Genomic DNA, 26475 nt, shown 5'->3' with positions numbered 1-26475 from the left:
ACTGGTAAGTGCTTTGTGACGTTCAGATGGAAGGTGCTATGGAAATACAAACACTAATTAAGCATCACAAAACCCCTTTGAGGAGGACAGCACTGTGCTACCCATTGTACAGGTACACCAAGGCACTGTGAAATTAAGTGACTTGTCCACAGTTGCAGAGTGACTCAAAGGCAAAACTGTAAACAGAAACCAGGAATCCTTACACCCAGTTCTAGGATTTTATTCTCCAAACAGAAATGCACTATCTTAAATAATAATTAACCTTGCACATTACATATTAAGCAGCCAGTGCAATTTAGGGGCCAGATTACAGCATGGCCCTATATTGTCATGCAAGAATGAAAACAGGAATAAGACACTTGCATTCTATTCCCTGGTGCAGCCTCCTTGCACTGTGGCTGGAAGTGCAGAGAACTGGGCAATCCTTCCCTTCCCTCACCCATCAAATGGTGGGCAGAGCCTCTGCTGCACTTCCCAAAGCTCTGGCCAGTGTAGCTGAGCTGGCAGAAGGGTTGAGTCCTTTACCAAGAGTAAAAGGTTCTTTAAGCCAGATAAATAAAAAGAAAACAAGTGAGAAAAAGTGGGACCGCTAAACACTGAGGATGGGGTAGAGATTAAAGAATTTAGATTTGGCCCGACACCTAAATGAGTGCTTTGCCTTAGTTTTAATATGGGTAATGAGGAGCTTGGGGGCAGTGGCAGGGTGGCTAATGGGAACAAGGAGTTGGAAGTAGAAACTACCACATATGAGATGGCAGGCAAACTCAAACAGCATAATGGGACCATATTGGGTAGCCCAGATAATCTCCATCCAAGAATATTAAAGGAACTGGCACAGGAAATTGTAAGCTGAATAGCAAGGAATTTTAATCAATCTGTAGACTATGACTGGAGAATTGCAAGTACAGTACCTATATTTGAGAAAGGGGGAAAAAAAAAGTGATCTGGGAAACCACAGGCCCATTAGTTTGAGCTCAATTATATGCAAGGTCTTGGAACAAATTTTGAAAGAGAGAGTAGTTAAGGACATACAGGTAAACAATAATTGGGATAAAATACAACCTGGGATTACAAAAGGTAGATTGTGCCAGACCAATCCGATCTCTTTCTTTGAGAAGATAACTGATTTTCAAGACAAAGGAAATGCAGTAGGTCTACCTGGATTTCAGTAAAGCATTTGATACAGTTCCACATGGAAAATTATTAGTTAAACTGGAGAAGATGGAGATTAATACAAGAATCAAAAGGTGGGTAAGGAACTGATTAAAGGAGAGACTACAATGGGTCATGCTGAAAGATGAACTGTCAAGCTAGAAAGGGGTTACTAATGGAAATCCTCAGGGATTGGTCTTTTGACTGATATTATTTAACATTTCCATTAAATGATCTTGGCAAAAAAAATGGAAATGAGCTAGTAACATTTGCAGATGACACAAAGTTTGGAGGTGTTGCCAATATGGAGGAGGAGCAGAATATCATACAAGAAGATTTGGATGACCTAGAAAACAGGAGTAACAGAAATGGGATGAAATTTAATAGTGCGAAGTGCAAGGTCATTTACTTATGGACTAACAACAACAATTTTTGCTGTAAGCTGAGGATGTATCAGCTGGAAGTGACAGAGGAGGAGAAAGACTTGGCTGTATCAGTCAATCACAGGATGATTATCAGACGTGACTATGAAAAAGGCTAATGTGAACCTAGGATGCATCAGGCAAGGTATTTCCAGTAGACATAGGGAAGTGTTATTACCATTATACAAGGCACTGGTGAGACCTCATCTAGAATACTAAGTCCAATTCTGGTCTCCCATGTTTAAGAAGATGAATTCAAACTGCAACAGATGCAGAGAAGGACTACTAGGATGATCAGAAGAATGGAGAATCGACCTTACGCGAGGAGACTTCTGGAGCTTGCAGGAGGTCAGACTAGGTGATCATGATGGTGCCTTCGGGCTGCACAGTTATGAGTATTATACTTCTGCTTAGGGCTAGAAGTAGAATGATTGTCCCCAAGCGTGAGGAGCAGGAACGGAAGTATGACTCAGAAAGCCAGTGTCAAGAATGAGGGCCTGCAGCAGAGCTAGTCTCAAGCCCCCTCATCAGTACAGCTGGCCTGCAGCAGGCTGCTTGATTAGCCACGCAACCTGATTTGCTGTTGAGGCTGGCTTCTAAGCCAGCAGCAGCTCGCTGGCTTTGCAATGCTCATGCCCACCAGTGTGCCTGCCCCTGTGTTACAGGGTTTCTGCTGCTCCTGTCTTGCACCTAGTCTTGCCTGAGACTCCAGTTCCTCTCCAGTTCTTGCCCTCTGATTTGACTCTTGGCTCTGGCTTCTAACTACAGGCTCCAGCTTGACCCACGACTCTGGTGCCCAGTTCCTGCCTTCCAGTTAGACCCTTGGCTTTGTTTCCTGGCTACTGACTACAGTTCTGACCCCGACCACTAGGCCTGCTGCCTTCTCCAACAACTAGACTACACTGCCCTCATTCCAGTTGGCTGATAGCCAGTTTCTTCCCAACGTTTCTCCCTGGGCAGCACAACTGTACATCTCCCCTTACACAAGGCAGGGACCAAATGCACAACAAAAAAATACATTACAAAACTGGTTAACACACAAATAAAATGCACAAATACTCCAAAACATATACACTAAAAGAATCTGGGAAAGCAGCAATGTTGAAATGGACCCAAGGGTAATACCAAATTGCACATCAGTTTGCATGTAGGCTCTTGATTGAGCCTGACCCAGCTAACCTTTTATCCAAACTTCAGCTTTATCAAACAGTATTGCCAACTTCCAAGATTTTAACAGTAGTCTCATGATACTTGATACATTTCTTAAAGCACTAGCTCCTGGAGTCAGGCCATTCTAAGAGAATCTCAGCCTAAAAAAAAAAGTTTCCACCCCTCCAGGTTGTGGAGAAAAGTGTGAAAACATGAAAATGAAACATTCAAAAACCAGAAGAAAAATACCATGACCCAAATCTTATGGTTTTTAAATTAAATTCATGATTTTTTGAGACCTGACTCATAATGTTTGAGCACTTGGGATCTGAAATACAGCATTAAGATACTAGGCCATTTATTGATACAGCTTGATGTCAACGTAGGGAAGACAACACTGATTTCACTAATCCAGAGACTCATTCTACCATTTAGGAGTGGCACTCACTGGCTCCGTCTTTCTAACCCTTGTTCTTTAAGCATAGGTAACCAGGAGTATGTGCCACACCTGTAAAAACCCCACATGCAAGATCCAGAGAAATCACTACCCACTTGTGACTTTTCATTCCAGCTTATTACTAGTCACAAATTAAAGGTACAGGGTACATACTTCTCTCCTGCATACAAACAAACCAAAATTTCCTAATGGAAATAGAAAATTGAAAAAGCTGAATTTAACAGTTAACAGACTGTTATAAGATTAACAACTTTAAAAAACACCAGAAGGCCTAAATACGGTTTGTTTGGTTTTTTGTATTTTTTTTTTTTTTTGGTCATTTTATAATACCTTGTTCTGGTAGTTCTCAATTTCTTCCTGCAGAAAAGTCTGCCATGTTATCTGCTGTAGCTCTTCTCTCAAGTACTGGCAAGTTTCCATGTGTGACTTTGAAATATTCTGTGCAAGATGTTCTAAAAGAGAGAGCAAGAAGTGGCATGCATTAAAAGAGCAAACCTATCCCTGTGTGATTCCTGTCCAGCAGAAGAATGAACTGCAGAAATTATGGTAGAAACTTTAGTTATTATGAAAAGAACCTTAATCTATTTTCTGATAACTCCAATAGCTCCTTGGATTGTTCTTTTGAAAAATATTCTATGACATTTGCAAAAAGATACAAGTAAAAGAAAAAAAAATCCTGGTCCCTGAGGGTATGTCTATACTGGAGCTAGGAGCAGGTCTCCAGCCCAGATAGACAGGTTCATGCTACCTTTGCTCAAGCTAGCACATTAAAATTAGCAGAGTGGAGCAGCTCAGGCTAGCCACCCGAGCTTGGACCCAGGGGGTTGGGCAGACTTGGACACAGATGACCTCCCCGAGCTCCAGCCCTTGCTACAACATCCACATTTCTATTTTTAGTGCGCTAGCTGAAGCAGAGCTAGTGCGAGTCTGTCTTCCTGGGCTGGGAGGCATGCTCCCCACTGCAGCGTAGACATACTGTAAAGGGCTATTTATACTGCAACTGGAGGTGTTGAACTGGTGGAGATTCCAGCACATGTAGACATACCCAAGCTAGCTTTAATCTAGCTAGTCCAGACACCAATAACAGTTGAACCATAGTAGCATGGACTTTAGTGCGGGCTAGCCACCTGAGTAAGTACCTAGCGTCCTGGGCTGCTGCAGCTTACCTGCTATTGGTATCCAAACTAGCTAGATTAAATCACCCCTGATTTAAATTAAATTAAAATACTCCTGCACTGTATACATATCCTAATAGCTCTGATAGTGTTCCCACAGTGGTCGGAGAGCATCCAGTAGAGGGCAATGTACACCCATTTATGTATGTTACTGGTTCACAAGTGCAGCTATAGGAAATTTTCAATAATGAACAAAAACAGGTAGATTTGCTCTGTTATTAGTTCATTACCAACTTAAAGCTTAGTTAAGATGTCTGGGTGAACCTGGGCTGAAGTAGGCATATTGAGATTTGAGAGAAACAGCTCCTCTTTCCAGGAACAATGATTGCCAAATAGGTTTTTAGGGAGGAAAACCCATCTGAAGCTATGTAAAGGTGAAGCTCCCTGGAAACTTGAGAAAGCCTTGTGATCTGCAAACTCACAGTTTCACTTTGCTCTCAATGTAATGTACTGTACTAGCTGGTGGTCTTGGTGTTTTTACTGAGATGGAAACCTACCTGGGGAACTGAGCAAAAAATTAAACTCCTTACTAGGAGCCACAGAAGAGTGGCCCAGGAGTCAATGGGCGCATCAGTTTAGGATGGAGGCACATTAGTGGAGGTAGGGTGATGACAGCTCTGCTGGTGCTGTAAGCTGCTTCATGAACAAACAGCACTTCTTGCCAGGGCTGCCAAACTGGCATCTTTCTCCAGAACTAAATCCATGAACATTTGAAATAAGATAAATGTTTTCTTTAAAAAGGAATGTAAAGTATAGAGGACCCATCCTGCGAGATATCAGCTGGGACACTGACATAGAGGCTGCCTCCTTGGGAAAGGCAAGTTTCCTTTCTCTAGGCATGATATTTTAAAAAGAAATCTTGGTAGAGAATATAGTCTTTAAGGAACCAAGATAGAAAATTATACAAATGTCTCAAATTTTCCTTAGTTTTAAAGTAGTAGTGTAGCCATTTCGACGTGATGGAAGTTTACATACAATATGAAAAGGAGTACTAGTGGCACCTTAGAGGCTAACCAATTTATCTGAACGTAAGCTTTCGTGAGCTACAGCTCACTTCATCAACTGCATCCGATGAAGTGAGCTGTAGCTCACAAAAGCTTATGCTCAAATAAATTGGTTAGTCTCTAAGGTGCCACAAGTATTCCTTTTCTTTTTGCGAATACAGACTAACACGGCTGCTACTCTGAAATCTACATATAATATATTCATTCTAGAGGCCATCTTTCTTTTGCCAATATGCTTTGTTAAAACACATCTGAATGGCTTATCAATAACTGATTTGTACATATTTTGGGAAGAGGTTTTTCAAAGGCAGACGCCTAAAAAACTTGCCCTTAGACTTGCAACCTATCTCCCTACTCATCCCTATTTAAGCACATGGAAACAGATCTATTGAAGAGCAAAATCCTGGTCCCCCTACTTGCACAGTTCTGCAATCAGTGCTTCCACTGGGTAAACCACCATGAAGCTCTGGCCCTAAAATGTATCTGAATGGTCATCCATAACTCCCCTTTTAAGGCCCCTTGAGTCAGCTTTTCTGTGAAAGCTGTGTTTTTTTTGTTTGAAAAATTCTTTAAATAATAAACTCACACCACAAAACAGGTTGTTTCACATCATGCTAAATGGTCTAATTGAAGCCTTTTCTCAAGATCAAGAAAATTCAATAAAGGTTTACATTACAACCTTCAATAAAAGCTGATCATATACACCATCTAAATTACTCAACATAGGATATAAAGTAGTTGTTGCCACCACAGCTTTCATATGATCCAGCAGCGATTTCATACATATATACACTCAAAAACCAACATTAGAACCTAGTCACAACATCTGACAGCACGGGGAGGAGGATGTATTTGCAAGATACACTGGGCTAGATTTGATAGAGGGGCAAAGCACAAATCTAGGCCTCAATTCAGGAAAGTATTTAATCACATGCTTACATACTTTCCTGAACAGGGACCCTACATTGGAAAATACTTAAATATGGTTATTACAGTGTTTGGCCCTGTCCATGTTGGCCAGCCAAACCATATTACAAACCAGTTCAAAAGATAAGTAACGTAATAAACCACAACTTTAAGCCAGGCTCCAAACTCAGCATCTCACTTAGGATGAGCTAGCCTTCAATTCCCTTGCCTTTGTCGGGTTATCCTTTAATAATCACCCATGAAAACACAAACACAAAACCATTTGACTGAGACAAAGCTGCTGGCATAGCCTTTATTTTCCGATTTCTTCTTCTCATTTTTACTTATCTAAGGCTCAAATTATTTCAATTGAAACAGGGATGTAATCCTCTGGTTGTAATGTCACAACAAACTACACTGCAGAGAACTGGATTCCACAAGTAGAGGAGGAGGACTTCAAACAAAAAAAATAGGGAGTGGGAAATCAAACTTGTGTTATGCTGATTTGTCAAAGAATATGATATTTTTCAAATAGATTGTTTTACTTTTAGTGATGTTGTAAATGAGTATTTAGCATGAACGTTACAGAAATAAACAAAGCAGGCATTTTAAAACCACTGGTTGCTCAATTAAGCAAACTGGAATTTAAAAACCACTTGTGTAATGCTGGCAAACCACCTTACAGAGCCCTTCTTAACACAAGTCACTAAAGTATTTTTGTGGAGTTCAGTATTCAAGAAGACATTCAGGGAGCAAAATGTAGGGCAGAACATTCTAAGTAAAGCTGTCGTTATCAGGGCCCTAGGGAAATTAACAGAACTTCCTAGAATTCATTCCCTAATGAATTTGGGACCAGATTCTCCTCTACTTCACACTTTCTGGAGTCACCTGAGTAAACTGAGTATAAAAAGCCATCAGATTAGAACAGCATTCTAGACCCATATGTCACAGTTGCAAATGACACCAAAATAGTAGAGAATCAGGCCTATTCATTTTATGCTGGAAAATGGAGTAGAGATGGGAAAAATATTAGGCTGATAATTAAAACAAAAACAATGCTATTCTTCATCAAATAAATCACTCAAGGAATATTATTTGCCCAGTTCTAAAAATGATTTTAACTAACTGCCAGCATTCGTGGTTCACCCCACCTCCAATAGGATTCTAAACCACCCAAATCCCACCAGCAAGGAGCCAGTGGGATTTGCTGGTCTGATTCTGTATGGTGCTGAGTGCCATCAACTGCCAGCTGAAGTTCAGGGTGCCGAGCGCTTCATGGAGCAGTTCTTGCAGCTGTACGAAAACAGCAAGGCTGTGTGTAATTTCAGAGCAGCATTCACAGAAGGCTAAATGTGTTACTCTGAATCCAAAGGGTATTAAAGCAATTACAATGGAAACTTTTCTCTCTTATTACCTAATTCTGCCATGGACACAGTTGGCGAGGTCTCCCCATTTGTAAAAGAACAATAAGGGAAGAAGCCCGATGCTGGTGTGTAGTCACATATTGGTTCTGGTTTGATTCCATTAATATCAAGACCCGACTGATCTGGAGAAGGTTGTATGTCTAAGTAGAAGCTGCTAACTGCAGAGTCTGCTTTGCTACCTTCAGGGGTATGCCCATCAATGTAATTACTGAGGTCATCATGTAGCTCTGTTAGCCCATTGGTGGTGATACTGTATGTTGGTGTCAGTGGTTCTGCCTCTCCAGGTTGCTGTTGGTGATCTCGCTGTTGCTGCTGCATTCGATGTTTCTGCACCTCTGCGTACAAGCTGTCCCTCTGTTTTTTTGACATTCGACCAAACTTTACAGCTGAAATACATACACAAAACACACTTTATTTCCATACATCATCACCACTGCACCATAACCATCCCGAGTGCTTAGATACCAGTGACTAACACATTCCGAAAACCTAGATCTGTGCAAGTATCTCCAGGTACCCACAGGAAACTCATAAACTTAACTACCACATTTCCTGCTACATCTTATATTCTTTAAATGACAGTGTTAATAAAACATTTAATTTAACCATTTGCTTTTATTGTTATTTTGGTAGTTCATTAGCTCTCCAACTGTATAAATAATAGATAATATTCATTCCAGGTTCACCTCTACAGATGTCAGAGTTACAACATCCAGGCAGTCAAATCTGATCACTGTTGGACGACAATTAAAAATGAAATTTGGTGGTATAACACAAATAGCACAATTCCTATTGCATGTACACACATAAGTGTAGCCAACATCTGATTAGGTATAAACTGGTGGGCTCTGTCCACGAGAGGCTCAAATAGCAAGTTTTATAGAAATCAGGACTGAGGCGCATGAAAAAACTATAAAGCCATCTTGTGACAACAGACATTTATTAGTGTTCCAAGTCTGTCAGTGTGATAAACAAAAACATTTAGTCAATGATTTATAGTAAATAAATCCACAAGATAAATATGCTGCATGAAAAGATATATTCATGAACTTGCACATTAAAATCAGAAGTAAAAGACTTGTGTTGGCTTGGCATCAGTGGTTTTGCATATTACAGCACTTCCTAAGAACATGCTATACATTTTCTGGGACCTATCTCAGCTATAAAGGCTTCATGTTTTTGGGAAGAAAACTATCAGCATGTGTGTTTCTGTATCAGGTCAAACACTCCAAGAAACCTAGCCACTTATGAGACCAACCATTAGAGATTTTAAATAACAGTCAGGCATTTAATTCAACATAAAAAATAAGTCAAAGGCAGTAGGGTCCCATTTATTATGTGCACAAAACAGTGCATTGTTTTCAGAACATTTTGGATTATGGACATGGGACATTGCTGACAATATTGACTGAGCCAGATCCTCAGCTGGTCAATGTGGCTGCAGCTCCAGTTAAATCAATGGAGATGCACTCATTTACATCAGTTGCGAATCTGGTCTTGTATTCTGTAATGTCCTTAAAATGTGTTACGTGAAATATTGCCCATCCATTTTATTGCATACAAGTTGTCATGCATGCATACAAGGTGGGTTTAGTATGGAGAGCACTTAACATTTTGTCTTAGGAAGACATTAACTATCATGTTTAAAAGGAAGTTATAAGGTTTCTCTCTTTGCCAAGAAAAAATATTTTAAGTATTTTCATTCTGCAATTTTACTCTTCCATTCTCACACATTGTACATATCCAAATATTTGACTCATTCATGAATTGTAAATAATTCAGGTCTACACTGATCTAATGATTAGAGTCTTACTTTCAACAGTAAGAATCTGGGTGTAAAACACACAGAGCAAATGTTAGGACAGTTAGACTAAAAGTGGCATCTTCATGGGGTGACCAGGGACAAGCATGTTAGTCGGCAACTATAGCAAATGGGGAGAAAAAAAACCAAGTAACTGTTTAGCTCTCTGATAGCACTGACAGATTTTCATTACAGAATACAGTATATAAAAGCCACTGGGTATTCTCAGATATGAACATAGCATTCAGTAATGTTAAAGTCCTACATTAGGATTTATTTGAGCAGGCATTGTACTAAGTATTATTTTACACATGCCAACCCTGGAGTAGCAGCGCTCACCATCTCGAGACATTCCCACAGCAAGGCATTTCTGCAATCGACAGTGTTGGCAGCGGTTTCTGCTAGTTCGGTCAATCAAACAGTTCTTCTGACGAGGACAGGAGTACGTGGCATTGCTTTGCTGACTCCTCCTGAAAAAGCCCTATGATAGAATTGCAAAATACAAGATGCTATCAATCACTGGATTCATAGGACACCATAGGCAAGATTCTGAATGGTATTCATGCTTAATAGAAAATTATGTTTAAGAGGAGCCCATTCATTAAATTAAAGAGCTAACTTTTTTTCCCCTGAGAAAAAAATACTTCTTTTCTAAAAAAAAAATCCCCCAAAAAACTTTAAATGAAAAAATAATCTGAGGCAGGAAGAGTTTACACATTTCTTCTTTATTTTCAGAGATTCTCTAATATACTTTTGTAACACAAATGTAACAACCCTTTTTGAGTAAGAGAAAGTGTTTCAAGATCAACTTCCTGGCCAGCCAGTGTCCTAGCAGAGGTGTTTTTCACTGCCATGGGAAAATCTAGGTGCCATTCCCGGTTTTTCCTGCTCAGCAGGGACAGCACATTCAGACCAGAGGGACAGGGAGTGCAATGCAGAATCCTACCGCTCTGCCTCCTTGGCAGATTAAGCTGTTGTTCTGACATCCCATTCTGTTCTTTTTGGATGGGAGGATGACAGACCTTGATGTGTAATCACAGAGGTGTGCGTGTAGCAGGGACAGCACATTCAGACCACGGAGAGGGAGTGCAATGCAGAATCCTACCGCTCTACCTCCTTGGCAGATTAAGCTGTTCTTCTGACATCCCATTCTGTTCTTTTTGGATGGGAGGATGACAGACCTTGATGTGTAATCACAGAGGTGTGTGTGTGCAGAAAAAAGATGGAGGTAGATGGTCAGAGCTTCTCTCAGTCAGGAATGTGATCAACTCGTTATGGGGAGGGGGAAGAGATGGATTTTCTAGTTTGTTGCTAAAGTAAGTTCTTTCACTCAGTGAGGTGTTTTCTGTTCTTCTGAACTCTCTGTAATGGACAGTCACCAGGGTCATATCCGCAAGAAAACGTTAAAAACAATGAGAGCCTGGGTAGTGGTTACAACATAGTCCTGGTTATCAGGGCTCTTTGGTTCAATTCCCCACTCTGTCATTGGCTCACCTTGAGATCCTAGCCAGTTCACTTCATCTCTGTGTCTCAGACTCCCCACTCATAAATGTGCATGCATGAGTGTATAATACCTACTTCACAAGGGTTCTGAGGTGGTGCTGAATGCCATAAAGAGGCATTTCAGATATGTGAACTCAGTATTTTAGTTTCACGTTAACACATAATGGACTAATGAACAGTATTGCAGAGAAAATAATTCCTCAGAAAGGCTAGGCACCCTTTAATTATTATTGGATATTTACCAATGTTTTATTTATTTGAAGCCCAAATCCTAAAGTACCTTGGCACATGCACCTGGTGTCTAAGCAAGTGAGACAAACAGCATGGAGAAATTCTGCATCACAAGGAAGCAACTTCCCAGCCGGTCTCTTGCAGACAAGAACATGACCCTAAGTCAATGCACAATGCAAAATCACATGAACCAAACCTACAGAAAGGTGAGGACAGAGTCCTACATCAGCTATTCCCCTTATATCTAAGAGTAGCTGACTGCAGATGCTAGGGTGACCAGATAGCAAGTGTGAAAAATCGGGATGGGGGTGGGGGGTAATAGGAGCCCATATTAAAAAAAAGCCCCAAATATCTGGACTGTCCCTATAAAATCGGGACATCTGGTCACCCTAGCACAGGGGTGCACAAACTTTTTGGCCTGAGGGCCACACTGGGGTGCAAAACTGTATGGAGGACCAGGTAGGGAAGGCTGTGCCTCCCCAAACAGCCTGGCCCCCGCCCCCATCCGCCCCCTCCCACTTCCTGCCCCCCTCAGAACTCCCCACCCATCCAACCCTCCCCTGCTCCTTGTCCCCTGACTGCCCCTCCCAGGACCCCTGCCCCTAACCGCCCCCCTGGGACTCCACCCCCCAGAACCTCTGCCCTATCCAACTGCCCTCTGTTCCCCGTCCCCTGACCGGGACCCCCCGCCCCTAACCCCACTCCCATCCAACTGCCCCTGCTCCCTGACTTCCCCCCAAGACCCCCTGCCCCTTATCCAACCCCCCGGCCTCAGCCCCCGGACCATGCCGCTCAGAGCAGCATGTCTGGGAGCCGCGCCAGAGGCAGACACGCTGCTGCACTGCCCTGCATGAGTACGCAGCCCCGTGGCCCAGAGCACTGCCTGCGCGGGGGACAGCAGGAGAGGGGCCGGGGGCTAGCCTTCCAGGCCAGGAGCTCAGGGACCGGGCAGGACTGTCCCGTGGGCTGGATGTGGCCCACGAGCTGTAATTTGCCCACCTCTGCCCTAGAAGATGTCCTCATACTGAAAAAAAAAGTGGGAGCTGAAGGTTCCTTCCCTCAGCCCTGTAGTGTTGTAGTGCTGTCTCTAATCAGCCACGCCTCTCTATTGTGACCCTGGTTGTTTCTTCAAGAGTGAGCTTTAAGTGACTTTAGTGTTTGTGAACTTTTTCAGCCAAAACCTGTGTGTGTGTGTGTGGCAGATTTAGGCTGGCCAAAACATTTTACAAATTTGTGTCAATTTTGGTGAATTGTTTCAGTAAAAAAAAATTTGGGGGGGGGGGTATGGGGAATGTTAAAACAGTTCATTTTAACATTTCCAAAATGAAGTGTTCTGATTTTTCAGATTAAATTTACAATGGGATTTATATAACAAACATTTATTGGATCAGGGACTGGAATCTAGGTGTCCCTCTCCCAGGTGAGTGCCTTAACCACTAGGCTATGGAGTCAGTTTTACTCTCTGTCTCCGGCCCAATTAGTATTTAAGTATTTTTACAAAATGGAACTGCTTCAATGGGAGAGAATGAGAGAGACTAACCTCAAAACATCCAACAGCCCACTGGTGATGCACTCATGTGGGAGTAAAGTTGGGCAGAGACCAGTCCCTGCCCTTCATTTTTGTTGCTTTATATTATATATATAGTTTTAAAATGCCTAGAAACTAAACAGAAGATTTTGTTTGACCTGAAGAATTTTTTTTTTCTGATTTCTAATTCACAGAAAATTCTGAAAAATTTTGGTTTTTGGTTGACACAAAGTTGGGTTTTTTTGTGAATTTTCAGAACTGCCAGCAAACCAAAAAATCAGTTATTCACACAGTTGTAATGAATAGTGCTGGACCGACATCACTGGAAACTGCTCTGAAGCCCTTTTGTTATCTGAAGGACAGTTGAAGTCCAGGGCCCTGACACTTCAGTGACCAAGAAGATAGCTCAGTCTCCATGCTCACTGGCATTGTTAGTAACATGCCTAGTAAGGGTGCAAGTAGATACCTGCCAACTAGAAAATGGGACCAGGACTCCCTGGGCTGGATATCAATTTTACTGGTGACAGATGAAAGGTTCCCCTTCTCCCATTATTGGACCCCTAAACCAGCCAGTTCCCCAAACTGCCCATTCTCGTAGGTGCATTAATGTTTGTCCTGGTACATGAACTGTGCTATGTCTTCATCTCCTACTGCCAAACACTGGGATCCTGCAAGGCAACTTGATCATACAGCCATGGCCGAATTAATACATGAACAAACTAGGCACATGCCTGGGGCCCAAATTAGTAGGGAGGGGAGTCCAAACTGAGTGGTGCAGTGACCCCATCAGCCAGGTAGCAATACCACTCCCTCAGATTTGGCCCAGTCACCCCTCCATCATGACAAATGGGTGACCAGGCCAAACCTGAGTTGGAAGTGAGGCAGCCAGCATTGCTTCTCTTTGCCACTTCGTGGGGGGTTGGGTCAGCTCCTGCACCAGGGCGCCTCACTCAGGAGCCTGCCTGGCCTCACCCTGCTTCCAGCAGTCCATGTCCTCACTGCTGCCTACAGGACTTGCTCAGCAACAGCCTCAAGAGCTGTTACAAGTGTGGGGAGAGGCACACACAGTGAGACTGTCCACACAGGGGACTCAACTGTAGAAGGGCAGTGGAGAGTCCGGGGGTGGAGGAACAGGGCGGACCTGAAGGGGTTAAATAGGGAAGTGTCTGTGCAGCAGGAGCCAGTCACAAATAGATCTGGATAGGAGAGAGTTAACTAAGCAACAACCCTGCCACAGGAGCCCCATGTGCTTGTGTTAACAGATCACTGGTGCAGCTGTGCAGGTCAGGATGGGGTTAATACAAACACATTCCTACTACTGGAGCATCTAGTTTAGCTGTTCACTAGAGAGACCCACATTGTGTTTTCCTAGGACCCAGTGATGAGTTAATTTGGCCCTGCATGCAACTGGAAGAATGATAGCGTTCTTCTGGGTAAATCCTTAATTTGGGCAAGCAGACAATTTGTTGTGGGTGGCTACATTGCCAGTTAGCCTTTTTATATGGGGACAGTCTGTGGATGGCTACTAAGGATCGGTTTCAAGCAGAGGGTTATTTTTCAATATTGTAACTGAGAAACTTACTGGGCTTTTTGCTCTTTCTAGATTTGTCCTAGAGACATATCTGCCCAGTACATTTTTGTGTACAATTTATCAACTAAGTTACAGCTTGCAACTAGATTTCAACAGTGCAGCACTGCCTAAAGAACCATGCCATCTACAACTGAGACCTTTAAAAGCATTTGCTGTTTACACCCGATGAATGTAGTGTAATGCTTTTAAAGATCAACTGTGCTATACTATGTGTGTCTACTGAAAACAACAACAGCATTTAAAGCTCAGCAAAGCCCAAGTCACAATTTTCAGAAATGGATCCAAACTTCCCCAGAGCTTAGGAATGTTCCAGTTAGGGGTTTGGGTTGTAATTAATGATGGGCAAACAAAAAAAAAGAGAAGCCAAATTTTACCTGAGTGGAGTTTTGTTTTTTGTTAAAAAATGACCAGGGTCATTAATTATATATTTTTGCCAATTATCTTAGAACTCTTTAACCCTTTGGACTCACATCATTACAAATGTATGTGTGAAAACCCTAACATCAAAGAGCTATTACAAGCAATTACAGTTCTTTGGAATTTTCTTTGAAAACAGAACACAACAATATACATTACTCTTGTACAATCTGCACTGTCTTGTCAAAGGTGTTGAGTTAGTCACGATCTTCCTGCAGGGAAAGCAGGGGTATGGGGGAAAAATAGAATATACATTAACATTTTTGATGGAGGCCAGCTAGAAGCCATATGCTCTCAGAATTACTGTTACCATCAGTATGGCTCCTAAACGCCATAGCCAAGTTAGGTCCTGTGATGGAGGGTATAAACTCCATACTGTCACAGCCACCAAAGGGTCAAGAGACAGAGTAGATAGCTCCTCAGCTGTACCTAACTGGTGGATCATCAACAGCTGGGATAAGAGCCTGCAAACCAGGCAGGAGGCGGCTGGTAGTGAGCCTGAGGGGACTGTATCAGCCACAAAACTGGCAGGAATTGGTGTAAGGAGCCAGAACCAGGGGAAGAGCAGTGAGTCTGAGGAAGCAGACCTTAGCTGCTTACTACAGGGTCCCTGGGCTGGAACCCAGAGGAGAGAAGAAAGAGGGCCTGGTTCCCCTACCTGCCCGCAGGAAAAGGGATGTAAAAGCCTTCCTGCCTCAAGGGAGAAAGGACTACTGAGCCCAGGGTGAGGCTGAAGACCCGGCCTCAGGCCATTAGACTCTGTTTGCTGGACTCTCCACTACGCTAGAAAGGGTGTGAACTATAAGTGACCTGGCTGGAGGGCTGAGTTGTGAGAAGGGTCAAACAACCACAGTCGTGGAGGGGACTGTCGACAAGGGGCTACAGAGTCCAAGTGGCTGCTCCACTGTGCTTGGTCATGAGGGGGTGCACTGTCTGTGACTGACCCCTATACAAGCTCCACTGTGCAAGGCATCATACAAAGATATAAAATAAGTGACAGATCCTGACCCTCCCTAAAAGCTCACAATGGTGTCACTGACAGCACAATTTGGTTCAGGGTTTTCTGGTACTACATAGTTTGCACCGAAGGTGAAATGCCAGCCTTGCTGAAGTCAATATAAAACTCCCATCAACTTCAAATGATGGCAGGATCTCATCCTAAAGTCTCTTTTTGCATACATAGATTAAAATAGTTCTAGCAGAACAGAGAGGAGCAGAATTGAATGTTAGCTTCAACTCTGCCTTTCAAATTCCTATTTATACACAGCACACTATGTTTTTTCATAGAGTGCCAAAAAATCAAGTTTTTTGGGGAAAAAAGTGTAGGGGAACTTTTCATCTGCTTGTCAGCTTGGATACAAGCTTCTTAAAAAAGCAACTTTGAAATGTAAATATCAGTTTTCACCAAACCTATTAATAGTTTCAATAACTTTACTATTTAATGGGTGAGTATTATAGACATGTTGGTTTAGGTTCCTTCTTCAGGAGGGGAGAAATTCAATTGTGCTTCCCTGATGTCACAAATCTTACTTTATAGGTTCCCTTTCCGGCTAGGCACAGGCTGAAATGCTGATCTCATGTTTTGGTCTTTTGACAATTTTCATTTAATGAATTGATTCCTACAGTTCATTAGCTTACCCTCTTCCACTTCTGTATACACATATGTCTTAATTAGCTGCTCATTGGCTGTTTAATTACAAGAAAACAGCTGACAGCTGCCTTGCTGCATACTAATGGCAGACGTTTTGGAATGATTATACACAAGCCTGTGACAACTAAGACTTATTCATAATCCCATGATTTATGGCGAATACTTAGAGACATCCACGTACCATTACATTTTGCAGTATTCTCAGCAACTAACAATTCTGAGGGAAAATCCTTTCCGATTTTAAACCAAACTCTTCAAATTTCTTTTAAAAACATAACAAGAGATAATTGTTACATGAAGAGGATGAACATATTCCAACTGTACTTGTAACCATTTTATGGCAACTAAATTATTTTTTAGATTTCAAGGGGAAAGATTTTTGTGTAAGTATTTGTTCATAAAGATTAAGGGTTTAACAGCTCTGGAAACAAATGCAAAAAACAAAACTGGTAATTACATTTGAGACAGGTTTTCCTACAGTGTCTACCAGTTTATACAAAGCTCCTAATAAACCCAGTTTATAATATGATTAGGTTCCATCCATAACACCTCACCAGTTTTTATTAGAAACTGGTTTAGGCAGAACAGTATTTAAAAAAAAAAAAAAGAAAAAAAGAAAAAAGCAGCTTCCAAACAGGATTTAAAGGCAAATATAGCCAAAGTCAATGTGACCCTCAGAGTTAAGTTAAAAAAATTTTTTTTTTTTTTAATAATCGGAGAACTTAGAACTAGCTGAATTCATGCATAAATTGAAGTCCAAGTGAAAAGAAAAACAAAAGTATTTTCCTTCAAAGCAACAATAGGAATACTCCAGTTGTATTTTTTACTGAAACAACTCTCACAGCTTTGAAGAGTGCCAAGAGAGTGAGTGCTGAGTGCCTTTAAACTTCTGAAAGTACAAGAAATGCCCTCAGGTGCCCTGTGTGAATGGTGTTATGAAACTGAATGTATGCATTCAAGTAAGGAGAGTGGCCACACCTGTGTATTAACTGGCAAATTAGGCATGAGCTTGTCACCACTGAGAGAAGAACCTGAAACTAGTTGTATCCAGAGCGCTAAGGGCATAATTCAGAAGTAGGCATGGCAGTGCTCGATTTTTATTTTTTCATAATTTCAGCAGATATCAATCTTTATTTCTAAGCATTTTTCAATTTAAATTTTAACAGCTGTGGGAAATAATGTGTGTGTGTGTGTGTGTGTGTCAGACAAATATTTAATGACAGATGTTAAATTCAAAAGTTTAAAGCTTTGTAACTTAAAACACAAATTGTCAACATCTCACATAAAAAATATACAAAGCATTTATCCTTAAATCAAACTCTAAATTCTCAGGCATCATTTTTATCTTATTTTGCTTGTGTAAATTTTGATTATTATTGATGGAAATATTTTTTCAATTTATATGTCTGATGAAATTGGTGTTTATTGATACTTACTGAAAATCTAAGCCTTCTAACCCTTTTCAAATTCAAAACTCTGTTTCCCAGTATCAAAGTATTTCACTGTAAGTCCCTACAAGCTATTCAGGAATTAAATTTAGAATATCAAGTATTACCTGAAAATAGTTTCTGTGTTTAGGGACAAAGCTGGAGATGATGCACTTAATCACTCTCCCTCTTCTAATGATTGTACCCAGCAGATTTTCAAGGATTGTGTTTACTAATCACAAATGAAAATTCAGTTCTGTCTAATACTGCTCAACAAAGCAAAAAAATGACAATTGGAAGTATTACAGAGATAGGTACCTTCTTCCCTTCACCCTAAAACATGTTTTGTAAATTAACTCTCACAGAGGACATTAGCAATAGACAGATGAGGAAATTCATTTTTTTTTTGACCAAAAAAGAGGGTGTTTTTTTTAAAAGAGGCATTTAAGCCCAAGTAAGCGGCAGGAGGCTTGCAAATGTTCAGTGAGGTTTTTATTTCTTTGTAAAACACAAATAAATATTAAATATAAATATCACTAGATTAAGGTAGAACAGCTAAAATCATAAGAAGTTAGGAAATGAAAGATTCCTGAGCAGCATTAACTTGGCTTCATTAAAAATGCCAAAGGATATAATAAAAAAAAAAATTGAAACCTGAACAGAAAACACTTCTAAGTATTATTAAATGTAATAATTACAGCACTGCAAAGGGGAATTAGGCCACGTTAACATTGCTATTGGAATCTTAACTTTTGTTCTTCACAGCTTTTTTGTGGTTTCAGATGTGGAATCTTAATGCTACATTAGCGTAGATGTTTGCATTTAATTTCCTTGTATTTAATAATGTTAGCATTTAAACAATTCCATTTTGGCTTTGAAGTGCCCACCACACTGGGGTGAAAATAGTGAGAGAGACAAAACCATCCAACTTTGCTGCTGTTATTGGAGATCATTTTCCACAAGACTGGCTTGAGAGGGTAGTAGCACTTCTGTTCACTTAATGATAATTTAGGACCCTGACTTCACTTGGATTTTGTATTAGTACAAGAGTCTACCCAAGTATCACAGTGCAGGACTGGGACCACACTACCTTAATAGCTGCACCATCAAAGGAGAGTGTGAAACAACTAAAATTTAGGGTTGTTTTTTTTTTTAATCAATGGTTAGATTATGTGAAGAGTAGTATAAGAACATATAAAATTGCAGTGATTACAGCCACAAAAAGCTGGAAAACACACTGTGAGGAAATAGTACCTAACTGTTTCACACTGAGAGAAGCCAAGATACACCAAGTTGTCCCCCACCCAAAATTGCTCTCTTCAGTGAGACTTTGTTGCTTCTACTGTGGAAGAGTGTAACACAAACAAAATCCTTCTTTACCTTTACATCTGCCACAGCACAGGATTTTAAACATTTTTTAAGCCATGATCATTTATACTCTGAACGCAGTCATCCCCACCAGCACTCCCACATTTTTCACCAAGGTTAGGAAGATTTGAACTCTGAGTGCAGTATTGCCTTTTTAAAGAAGAGAACTATATGAACACACCCAGAGTGGCAGATACCTAGCAGACACGATATTTCATTTTAGCCCCAAAACTAATGAGTGCAGGACATGAATGAGGTAAGCAGGATATTATTCACCTGGTTCAAGTGCGTGTAGGCTTAGTTGTCCTGGCTGTACATAGTTATTATCCTGTGGTCCTAATGCTCCAAGAACAGGAGAACATCCCTCACTTTGTTGTTTGGGCCTTTGTTTTATTGGGGTGGGGGAGGGCTTTTGCTTTCCCCACCATTAGCTTGGCTGACCTGGTGGGATTCTCAAGAGAAGATTAAGTTTTGCATTCTTCACTGCATAGGAGACCAGGGGAAACCATTTGCCTGACCCATATGGGACTCCATTTACACACCCCACTGTCAGGCTGGCATCCATCATTATTCTGATTGTAGGAGATTCAGACAAGGACCTCCTTGTCCTTCAATAAGTGAGGGATTTACATTTGTGAAGGAATAGCCATTCTGATGGAGGGATTCTCAATGAATGAACTTATGTCTGCTCAGGTGAGTTCTAATGGTTGATCAGGGGATCTTGCAGAGGAGGAGAAGCAGCATTGCTCAGAGTACTGTCTCCATGCAGATGGCCATGCATCTACTAGCTGAAGGCACTGGTAAAGTGAGACCTGCTAGCTTTGCCAAAAGCTCTTCTTGTGGAGGTTTGCCCAAGAACTCTTAGGTGAACGAGCTTCTCAGACTGGATGGAGGAGCAATTCTGGTCATTGACAGAATAGTGAGTCTTGAAGATCTGGACAGTTCTATTCTATCTTCTTCACCATAGTGTCTAAGGACCTTCCCACAGTGCCTTAGGCAATGTGCCTACTATACTATGTGTGGCTTGTTTGCTTTCATCCTCTTCCCAATGGGAGACTGGACTGTTTGTGCAGTGTGGTGTTTTTTTCCCCATACAGTCATGCTGCTACATGTTTATGTTAGAGAAAGTGGGTCAAAGAAATGCATCTTGTACTTGGAATGTGGTGAGGTTTGTGATCATCCTTAGTTCCTGTGGGAATTTGTTCCCAAGTCTGCAACCAGCCCCCAAGGAAGCTCTGTCTCCTGAACACTAGTTTTACCCTTACAGCAGAAAGTTCCACTGAGCCAGAGGCGTGGAAAGGTTGACCATAATCTTCATCCTGGAGCTTTAGGTGATTTTTTTAGATATCCTGTGCCCAGACTATTGACAACCTTGAAAATAAGGACAGAGACCTTGTGCTTGACTTGATATTCAATGGAAAGCCAAGGTAGAGTGTTGAAGGGCTGCCACTTCACATGAATAAGACTTTGATAAGAAGCCATAGAGGTACTGGTAAAATGAGATGCCCTGTGTCTCAAAGGTGGATGTCAGGATAACCATGCACTTTGGGACAGCTTGAATGGACAATGACTATAACTGGTTGTGGCTTTCTTGACTTCGTATCTCAGGTAGCACTGGGGACAGAGGTACACCAGAGTACAGAGACAGACCTTTGTGAGGTTGATCAATCACATGAAGGGGTTTTCTCTTGCATTAGAATAGCCAGTGTCTTCATTCAGTAAAAAAAACCCTTGACTGCTGCTGTACTCCATCTGGACAGGACAAATACTGAGCTAAACTAACTGTTTTTTGTTTTTAGTCTTCACCCTCCCCCCCAAAAAACCAAACCAAACCAAAAAAATAACCCTGCTTTTTCCACTGAAAATGGAATGGACCCTAGGGTGATGACATGTTCCATGGAACTGTTCAGCACTACTTCCCAATTACTGGTGTCCTGAGGCGGGAGAAAAGACAAGAGGGTCAGAGAGGGAGCATCTTGAGATTCTATGCCTCATCTCTGCTCTCTTAGAAAGCCCATTTGTATGAAGCAGTACCAACCTGGGAGAAGAAAACATTCGACAATCTTCCAAGTGGGTTGTAATCATGAGCTAATAGAACTTCGCAGTCTGGAGGGGAAGCCATCTCAAGGACAGTATCTCTAGTCTGCTGGTATTTCTGTGATGACACAGGTTTTGGATTATCTAAGGAAATGAAGCAGACATTGAGGTCCACGGAGAGTTTGAAAGATTTGTCCAGCTAACTTGGTATGGTTCTTCTACAGCCCTGATGATGGGATCTTTTCTTCTATGGCCTGGAATCCACAGTCTATCCAGAATCTCCAACAGAGATTCAAGCATTAGGAACATGGCTTTGCCCTTCTTCCTATGCTCATGTATAGAGGGTCTATGGTTGTTAGGGTGTAGTCAGTAAAATTCACGAGCCTCATCTCTTCATACAGGAAAAGGAGACCAGATAAAAGGATGAACATAGATATGGACCCTCTTCAGTTGATGACCTGGATGAATGCTTGGAGTGATTAACAGATCCCCCAAGAGATTAAACTCATTATGGCTCTTTCTAGTGTTTCTTCCCTTTTTGGGTTTGGTGTTTTGGAGGTGGGAGGAATCTCTTATCCTCTCCCTGTCCCCACCTCAAGTTGGAACTGCAGAGCAGTGATATCTTGCTGAGAACCTAGGAATACCGCAGACAGTCAGTACTAATGTGAAGCACATTGACTTTCTTTTAGAATCTCTCTCTGAACTCCTGCAAGACCTTAGACTTTGAGAGATGTGGCTGGAAACTGGGTGGCAAGCTGTGTAAAGAAATTAGAATGAACCAAGCTAACTGATGCTCTAAATTTCTAGGCATGGATGATGGGATGGGGAGGAGGGTCTTGCACATAGATGAAGATATGAAACACAAAGTCACTTGCTCAGGGCTGCTGGTGTGCATGGGTGTCCCTATCAAAAATAAAGAGGCTGATTTGAATAGAGTAGAGCAACCACCTGGGTTTTCACACTGCACATCCGAGTTGCCCTTTGGCTGAAAATGACTGGCTGATTCCTAAGGTAAGTGATGAAGAGGAGCAATGATAACTGTGACACAGTGAGGCAGCGTTCAGGCATCATGGCTTTGGCCTTCTCCAATATCATATATCTAGGACAAAGCGAACCTGTCAAAGCAGCAGCCTTGGCCAAGGTATGCGACCCTTCCCGTCTCTCTTATGAAGCTGGCCCTTGAATCTTGAAGCTGCTCAGTGGTGGACAGAAGCTTTATCAGGATAAAATAGATGAAGATATTTTAGCAGAGCCCATCACTAAGGAAGCACTTGAACTTGGGAAATGCCCAGCTTCCATTACGATCCCCTCCCAGGAATCTCTCCCTACCAGGGCTGCTGCTAGATGGATGGGTGAGTCAGAGTAAAAAAATCTAAAATTCTGTCTGGAAGAGCACAGGATGAATCTCTGTCTAGCACAGAGACAGAAGCCTAATCTCTGAAGGTACTTGCAGTATCATGCGCCCAACAAGGGAAGCAGGCCAGCAGCTTGGGAAAGAAATGGCAAGAGTAATCTCTTATCCTCTGAAATGTGGGTTAAAGATGGAAAACCCATTAGTACTCGAGTGACAGCAGAAGGTACTCGCATGAGAGAACGATGCCCGCAAAGCAAGCCTGCAGCGGGGACGTACAGAATGTGTCGGGACCAGGTCGCGCATATGTGTGTATTTGCAGTATCGCCAGACAGGTGTCAGCATTAATGCTGAATTAATTTAATCTTCGTTGAAAGAAATTGACACAGAACAGAGGGTTAATACTGCTACTGAAATCTTAGTTTAGTGGACTTATTGAAGATTCAACTTCAGGAGAGAAAAAAAAATCCAAGCCTAAACCTCACACGGCAATCAATTGCACCAGAGTGAACTTCTTTTTTTTTTTCTTTTTTTTTAAAAACCAGCAGGAAGGTTTTTATATCTTTAATACAAAAAATACACCCTGTACAATTTTTTCATCTCATGCTGTTTTCTATGCAAGATAAAATATATGTATAAGTCAGTACAATAAATTACAAACACACATTTACAAATGGAAACTTAAAAGCCTGAGATCTCAACTACACCTTTTCACTAGGTTTCTTTGCAATTTACCAAAAAACCTCCCCCAAAACGCAACCAACCAAACAAAAACAAACCCAACCATGTATTTTACATTAAAAAAAAGAAGAAACCAAGAAAACTGCAAATTCTATCTAAGTGAATCCATAAAACAGATTCATTGTGGCCTGCTGGAAAGGACTTATCTTTCTACTCCTTTTCTATCGCATCCATAGCACAACAGGAACTCCTGTGATTTTGGAAGGTCTCCCAAGGGCTTGGAAAAAAAATCACACCAAGCTTATGCTTAAACTGTATTTTAAACTTGTTCCCCAATTTTTTTTTACTAGTTTTATCAATCAAACATAATCAACTTCACAGCAAAACAAAATTTGATGTTTATAAAATGAAAGAATCAAACTCAAATGGATAAACACAGATGTTTTAAGATTTAATTTTTTCCCCAAAGCTTACCTTGCAGCCTTCACATGTAATGACACCATAATGGATTCCTGATGATTTGTCTCCACAGATCTTGCATGGAATAATTTCAATTTGAGCTGCAACAGAAGCACGCAACCAGTTAATTACATTTTCTTTTAAACACCTTATAAAAGCGTTCCCTGATCAGCATTTGTACAGTGAAAACTAATAACCTACTAAACATTATACTGCATTAACTATTCATTGCTGAACTGTGAGGGTCCCCCTAGAGCCTTGGACTAAATTATGGCTGCTCGTTATATAATAGCTTTCAGGTTATTAAAATGGGTCATTTGAGAAGGTGTTTAAGAACCCACAAGAAGGCTAGGATCAGCATTTCAAAGCCAAAAAGAACTGGGGAGTTCACATTTTGGCTGAAGTACTAAATACTAAAAGGTTTCCTCCAATCTCCTTTCCTCAAAGTTGTTACAAAAGGTATAAAGTTTGTCCTGGCTGAAAATCCATTATATGAATGTAACGCTTTACACATAAGTGTCATGGCCATCTAGTCTACACTACTGACCAGTTTTATACACAGATAAATATGGAAAATACTGGTAGCCTTTTAAATGAAGGATCTCAAATTCACAAAAAATTTAGATTGAATGTTTATTATTAATAATTTGTGTATTAACACCCTGAGACTGAAGAAGGGAGGAAAATATGGCAGTACTCTAGGTGCACTGGAGTATATCTTCTCTTCTTTGTATTTCTCTCCCTTTCTTGAGAAAGGGCCAGATGAACTCTATGAAAGCACTGCTTCTTTACTGAACTAAGTTTATCATGCTACAAAGCTCTTTCAGCATATATTGAAGTTCATAAGTGGCCCACCTGGGCAAGTAACACACATTACCAGGGAGTCTGTTCTGTGTAAATACCTAGGAATACATCCTCAAACTCCACCAGTGTATGTGGTTTGCATCCTTCGAAAGGTTCTATTACTAACAAAGTCTCTTTCCAAGCAGGACTTTTCACCAAGTATTGGTAGTGTTTCACACTTCAGAAGTCCAGTTTACTCTGTGTGTGTGTGCGTGCGCACGCACGCATTTTTTAAAAACGGTGTGTACCTGAGTGCTGTTGCCTTGTATGCGGTCTCCAAAATTCTGAGACTGGTTTGTGCAATGTTGTGGGACCAGGCTACATCAATTAAACTGGACTGCTCCATCCATAAGTTTCTCACAATCTCCAATGGAGTTTTTCCAAGATACAATGGGGTTTCTTACCATAATTTACTATCAGAAGAGCAGTTAATCTCCAATGAGGAGTTTAAAATCCATTAACACATTGTCTGATTACCTCAAAGAGACTTTATATTAACTTTGTTGAATTTATAGCTGTCTAACAGTAAACCTTAAAGTACATTACATCACAATGTTTGTGGGTACCTTAGCCTTTTTTCTCAGCATGAGTTCATATGGTAAATGTGTCTGCTTTTCTGATTAGAGATTGTGTATTGTTCTATGTACTGTTAAGCACTTTGAACACAGATAGTGTGAAATGAATAGTTGTTAAGCAAGCAATGTCAGTTTTTCTTTCTGACCCACTTACATGCAATAGGGAGACTCACAGTTTAGGGTCAGGCATGTTATTGTAAGGGCCAGAAAACATTAAATGAACATGTTTTAAATTTATTACAGGCATCTGGCAAATTAGAATGTTCCCCAATCCATATAAAATGCAGTGAACGAAGCAACTACTGAGGAATAGTAACTTGCTCCCATGATTTGAACACTAGCTACTATGCTAAGCTCAGGAAAGCAGCCCCAGCAGCTATGCAACTACACAGCTTCTTTACTGACATTTCTGTACTAGTGGTTCTCAAACATTTTCACACCGTGGGGCACTGTGTGCAACTGATTCTATACCGGGTACCTCCTACTTCCAGACATTTAATCCCACAATTTTCCTGGGGCAGTTATAATGATAGGCTGAAATGAAAGTGTCATATTAGGATTCTTAAGGAGACAGGACCCCTGAAACCTCTGCAGGCTTGCCTGTACCCTACATACAAGTGCCTTAATTTCACTTTGCTGTTCCGCTCGCACACTGAAAAGAACAGGGGAGGAAGCTACCAAGTGTTAATTTATATTATTTTATTAATATATTATATGCATTAGTAATTACTATAGCATCTGAGTGCCTCACAAATGTTCATGACTGAAGCACCTCACAACAGGGCAAGTCATGCCTGACCAACCTGATTGCCTTCTATGATGAGATAACTGGCTCTGTGGATATGGGGAAAGTGGTGGATGTGATATATCTTGACTTTAGCAAAGCTTTTGATACGGTCTCCCACAGTATTCTTGCCAGCAAGTTACAGAAGTATGGATTGGATGAATGGACTATAAGATGGATAGATTGTCGGGCTCAATGGGTAGTGATCAACGGCTCAGTGTCTAGTTGGCAGCTGGTATCAAGCAGGGTGCGCCGGAGTCGGTCCTGGGGCCGGTTTTGTTCAACATCTTTATTAATGATCTGGATGATGGGATGAATTGCATCCTCAGCAAGTTCGAAGATGACACTAAGCTGGGGGGAGAGGTAGGTATGCTGGAGGATAGAGTTAGGGTCCAGAGTGACCTAGACAAATTGGAGGATTGGGCCAAAAGAAATCTGATGAGGTTCAACAAGGACAAGTGCAGAGTCCTGCACTTAGGAAGGAAGAATCCTATGCACCGCTACAGGCTGGGGACCGACTGGCTAAGCAGCAGTTCTGC

At 41.3% G+C, this 26475-nt stretch overlaps 1 protein-coding gene across 1 annotated transcript in view; it reads right to left on the bottom strand.

Moving 5' to 3' along the window:
• Nucleotides 1-26475, bottom strand: part of RORA (RAR related orphan receptor A) — a 539694-nt gene that overhangs the window by 5353 nt on the left and 507866 nt on the right. Inside the window, exons 3-6 of the mRNA XM_077828529.1 lie at nt 23750-23835; nt 9830-9971; nt 7680-8075; nt 3511-3632 (exon numbers count right to left, since the gene is read on the bottom strand). Of these exons, the coding sequence (XP_077684655.1) occupies nt 3511-3632; nt 7680-8075; nt 9830-9971; nt 23750-23835 (746 nt within the window). The remainder of the gene's footprint in view (nt 1-3510; nt 3633-7679; nt 8076-9829; nt 9972-23749; nt 23836-26475) is intronic.

Source organism: Eretmochelys imbricata, chromosome 10, assembly GCF_965152235.1.
Source record: "Eretmochelys imbricata isolate rEreImb1 chromosome 10, rEreImb1.hap1, whole genome shotgun sequence".
Classification (NCBI taxonomy): domain Eukaryota; kingdom Metazoa; phylum Chordata; order Testudines; family Cheloniidae; genus Eretmochelys; species Eretmochelys imbricata.
Note: the sequence above shows the minus strand (reverse complement) of the source record. Positions and strands in the feature narration are given on the sequence as shown.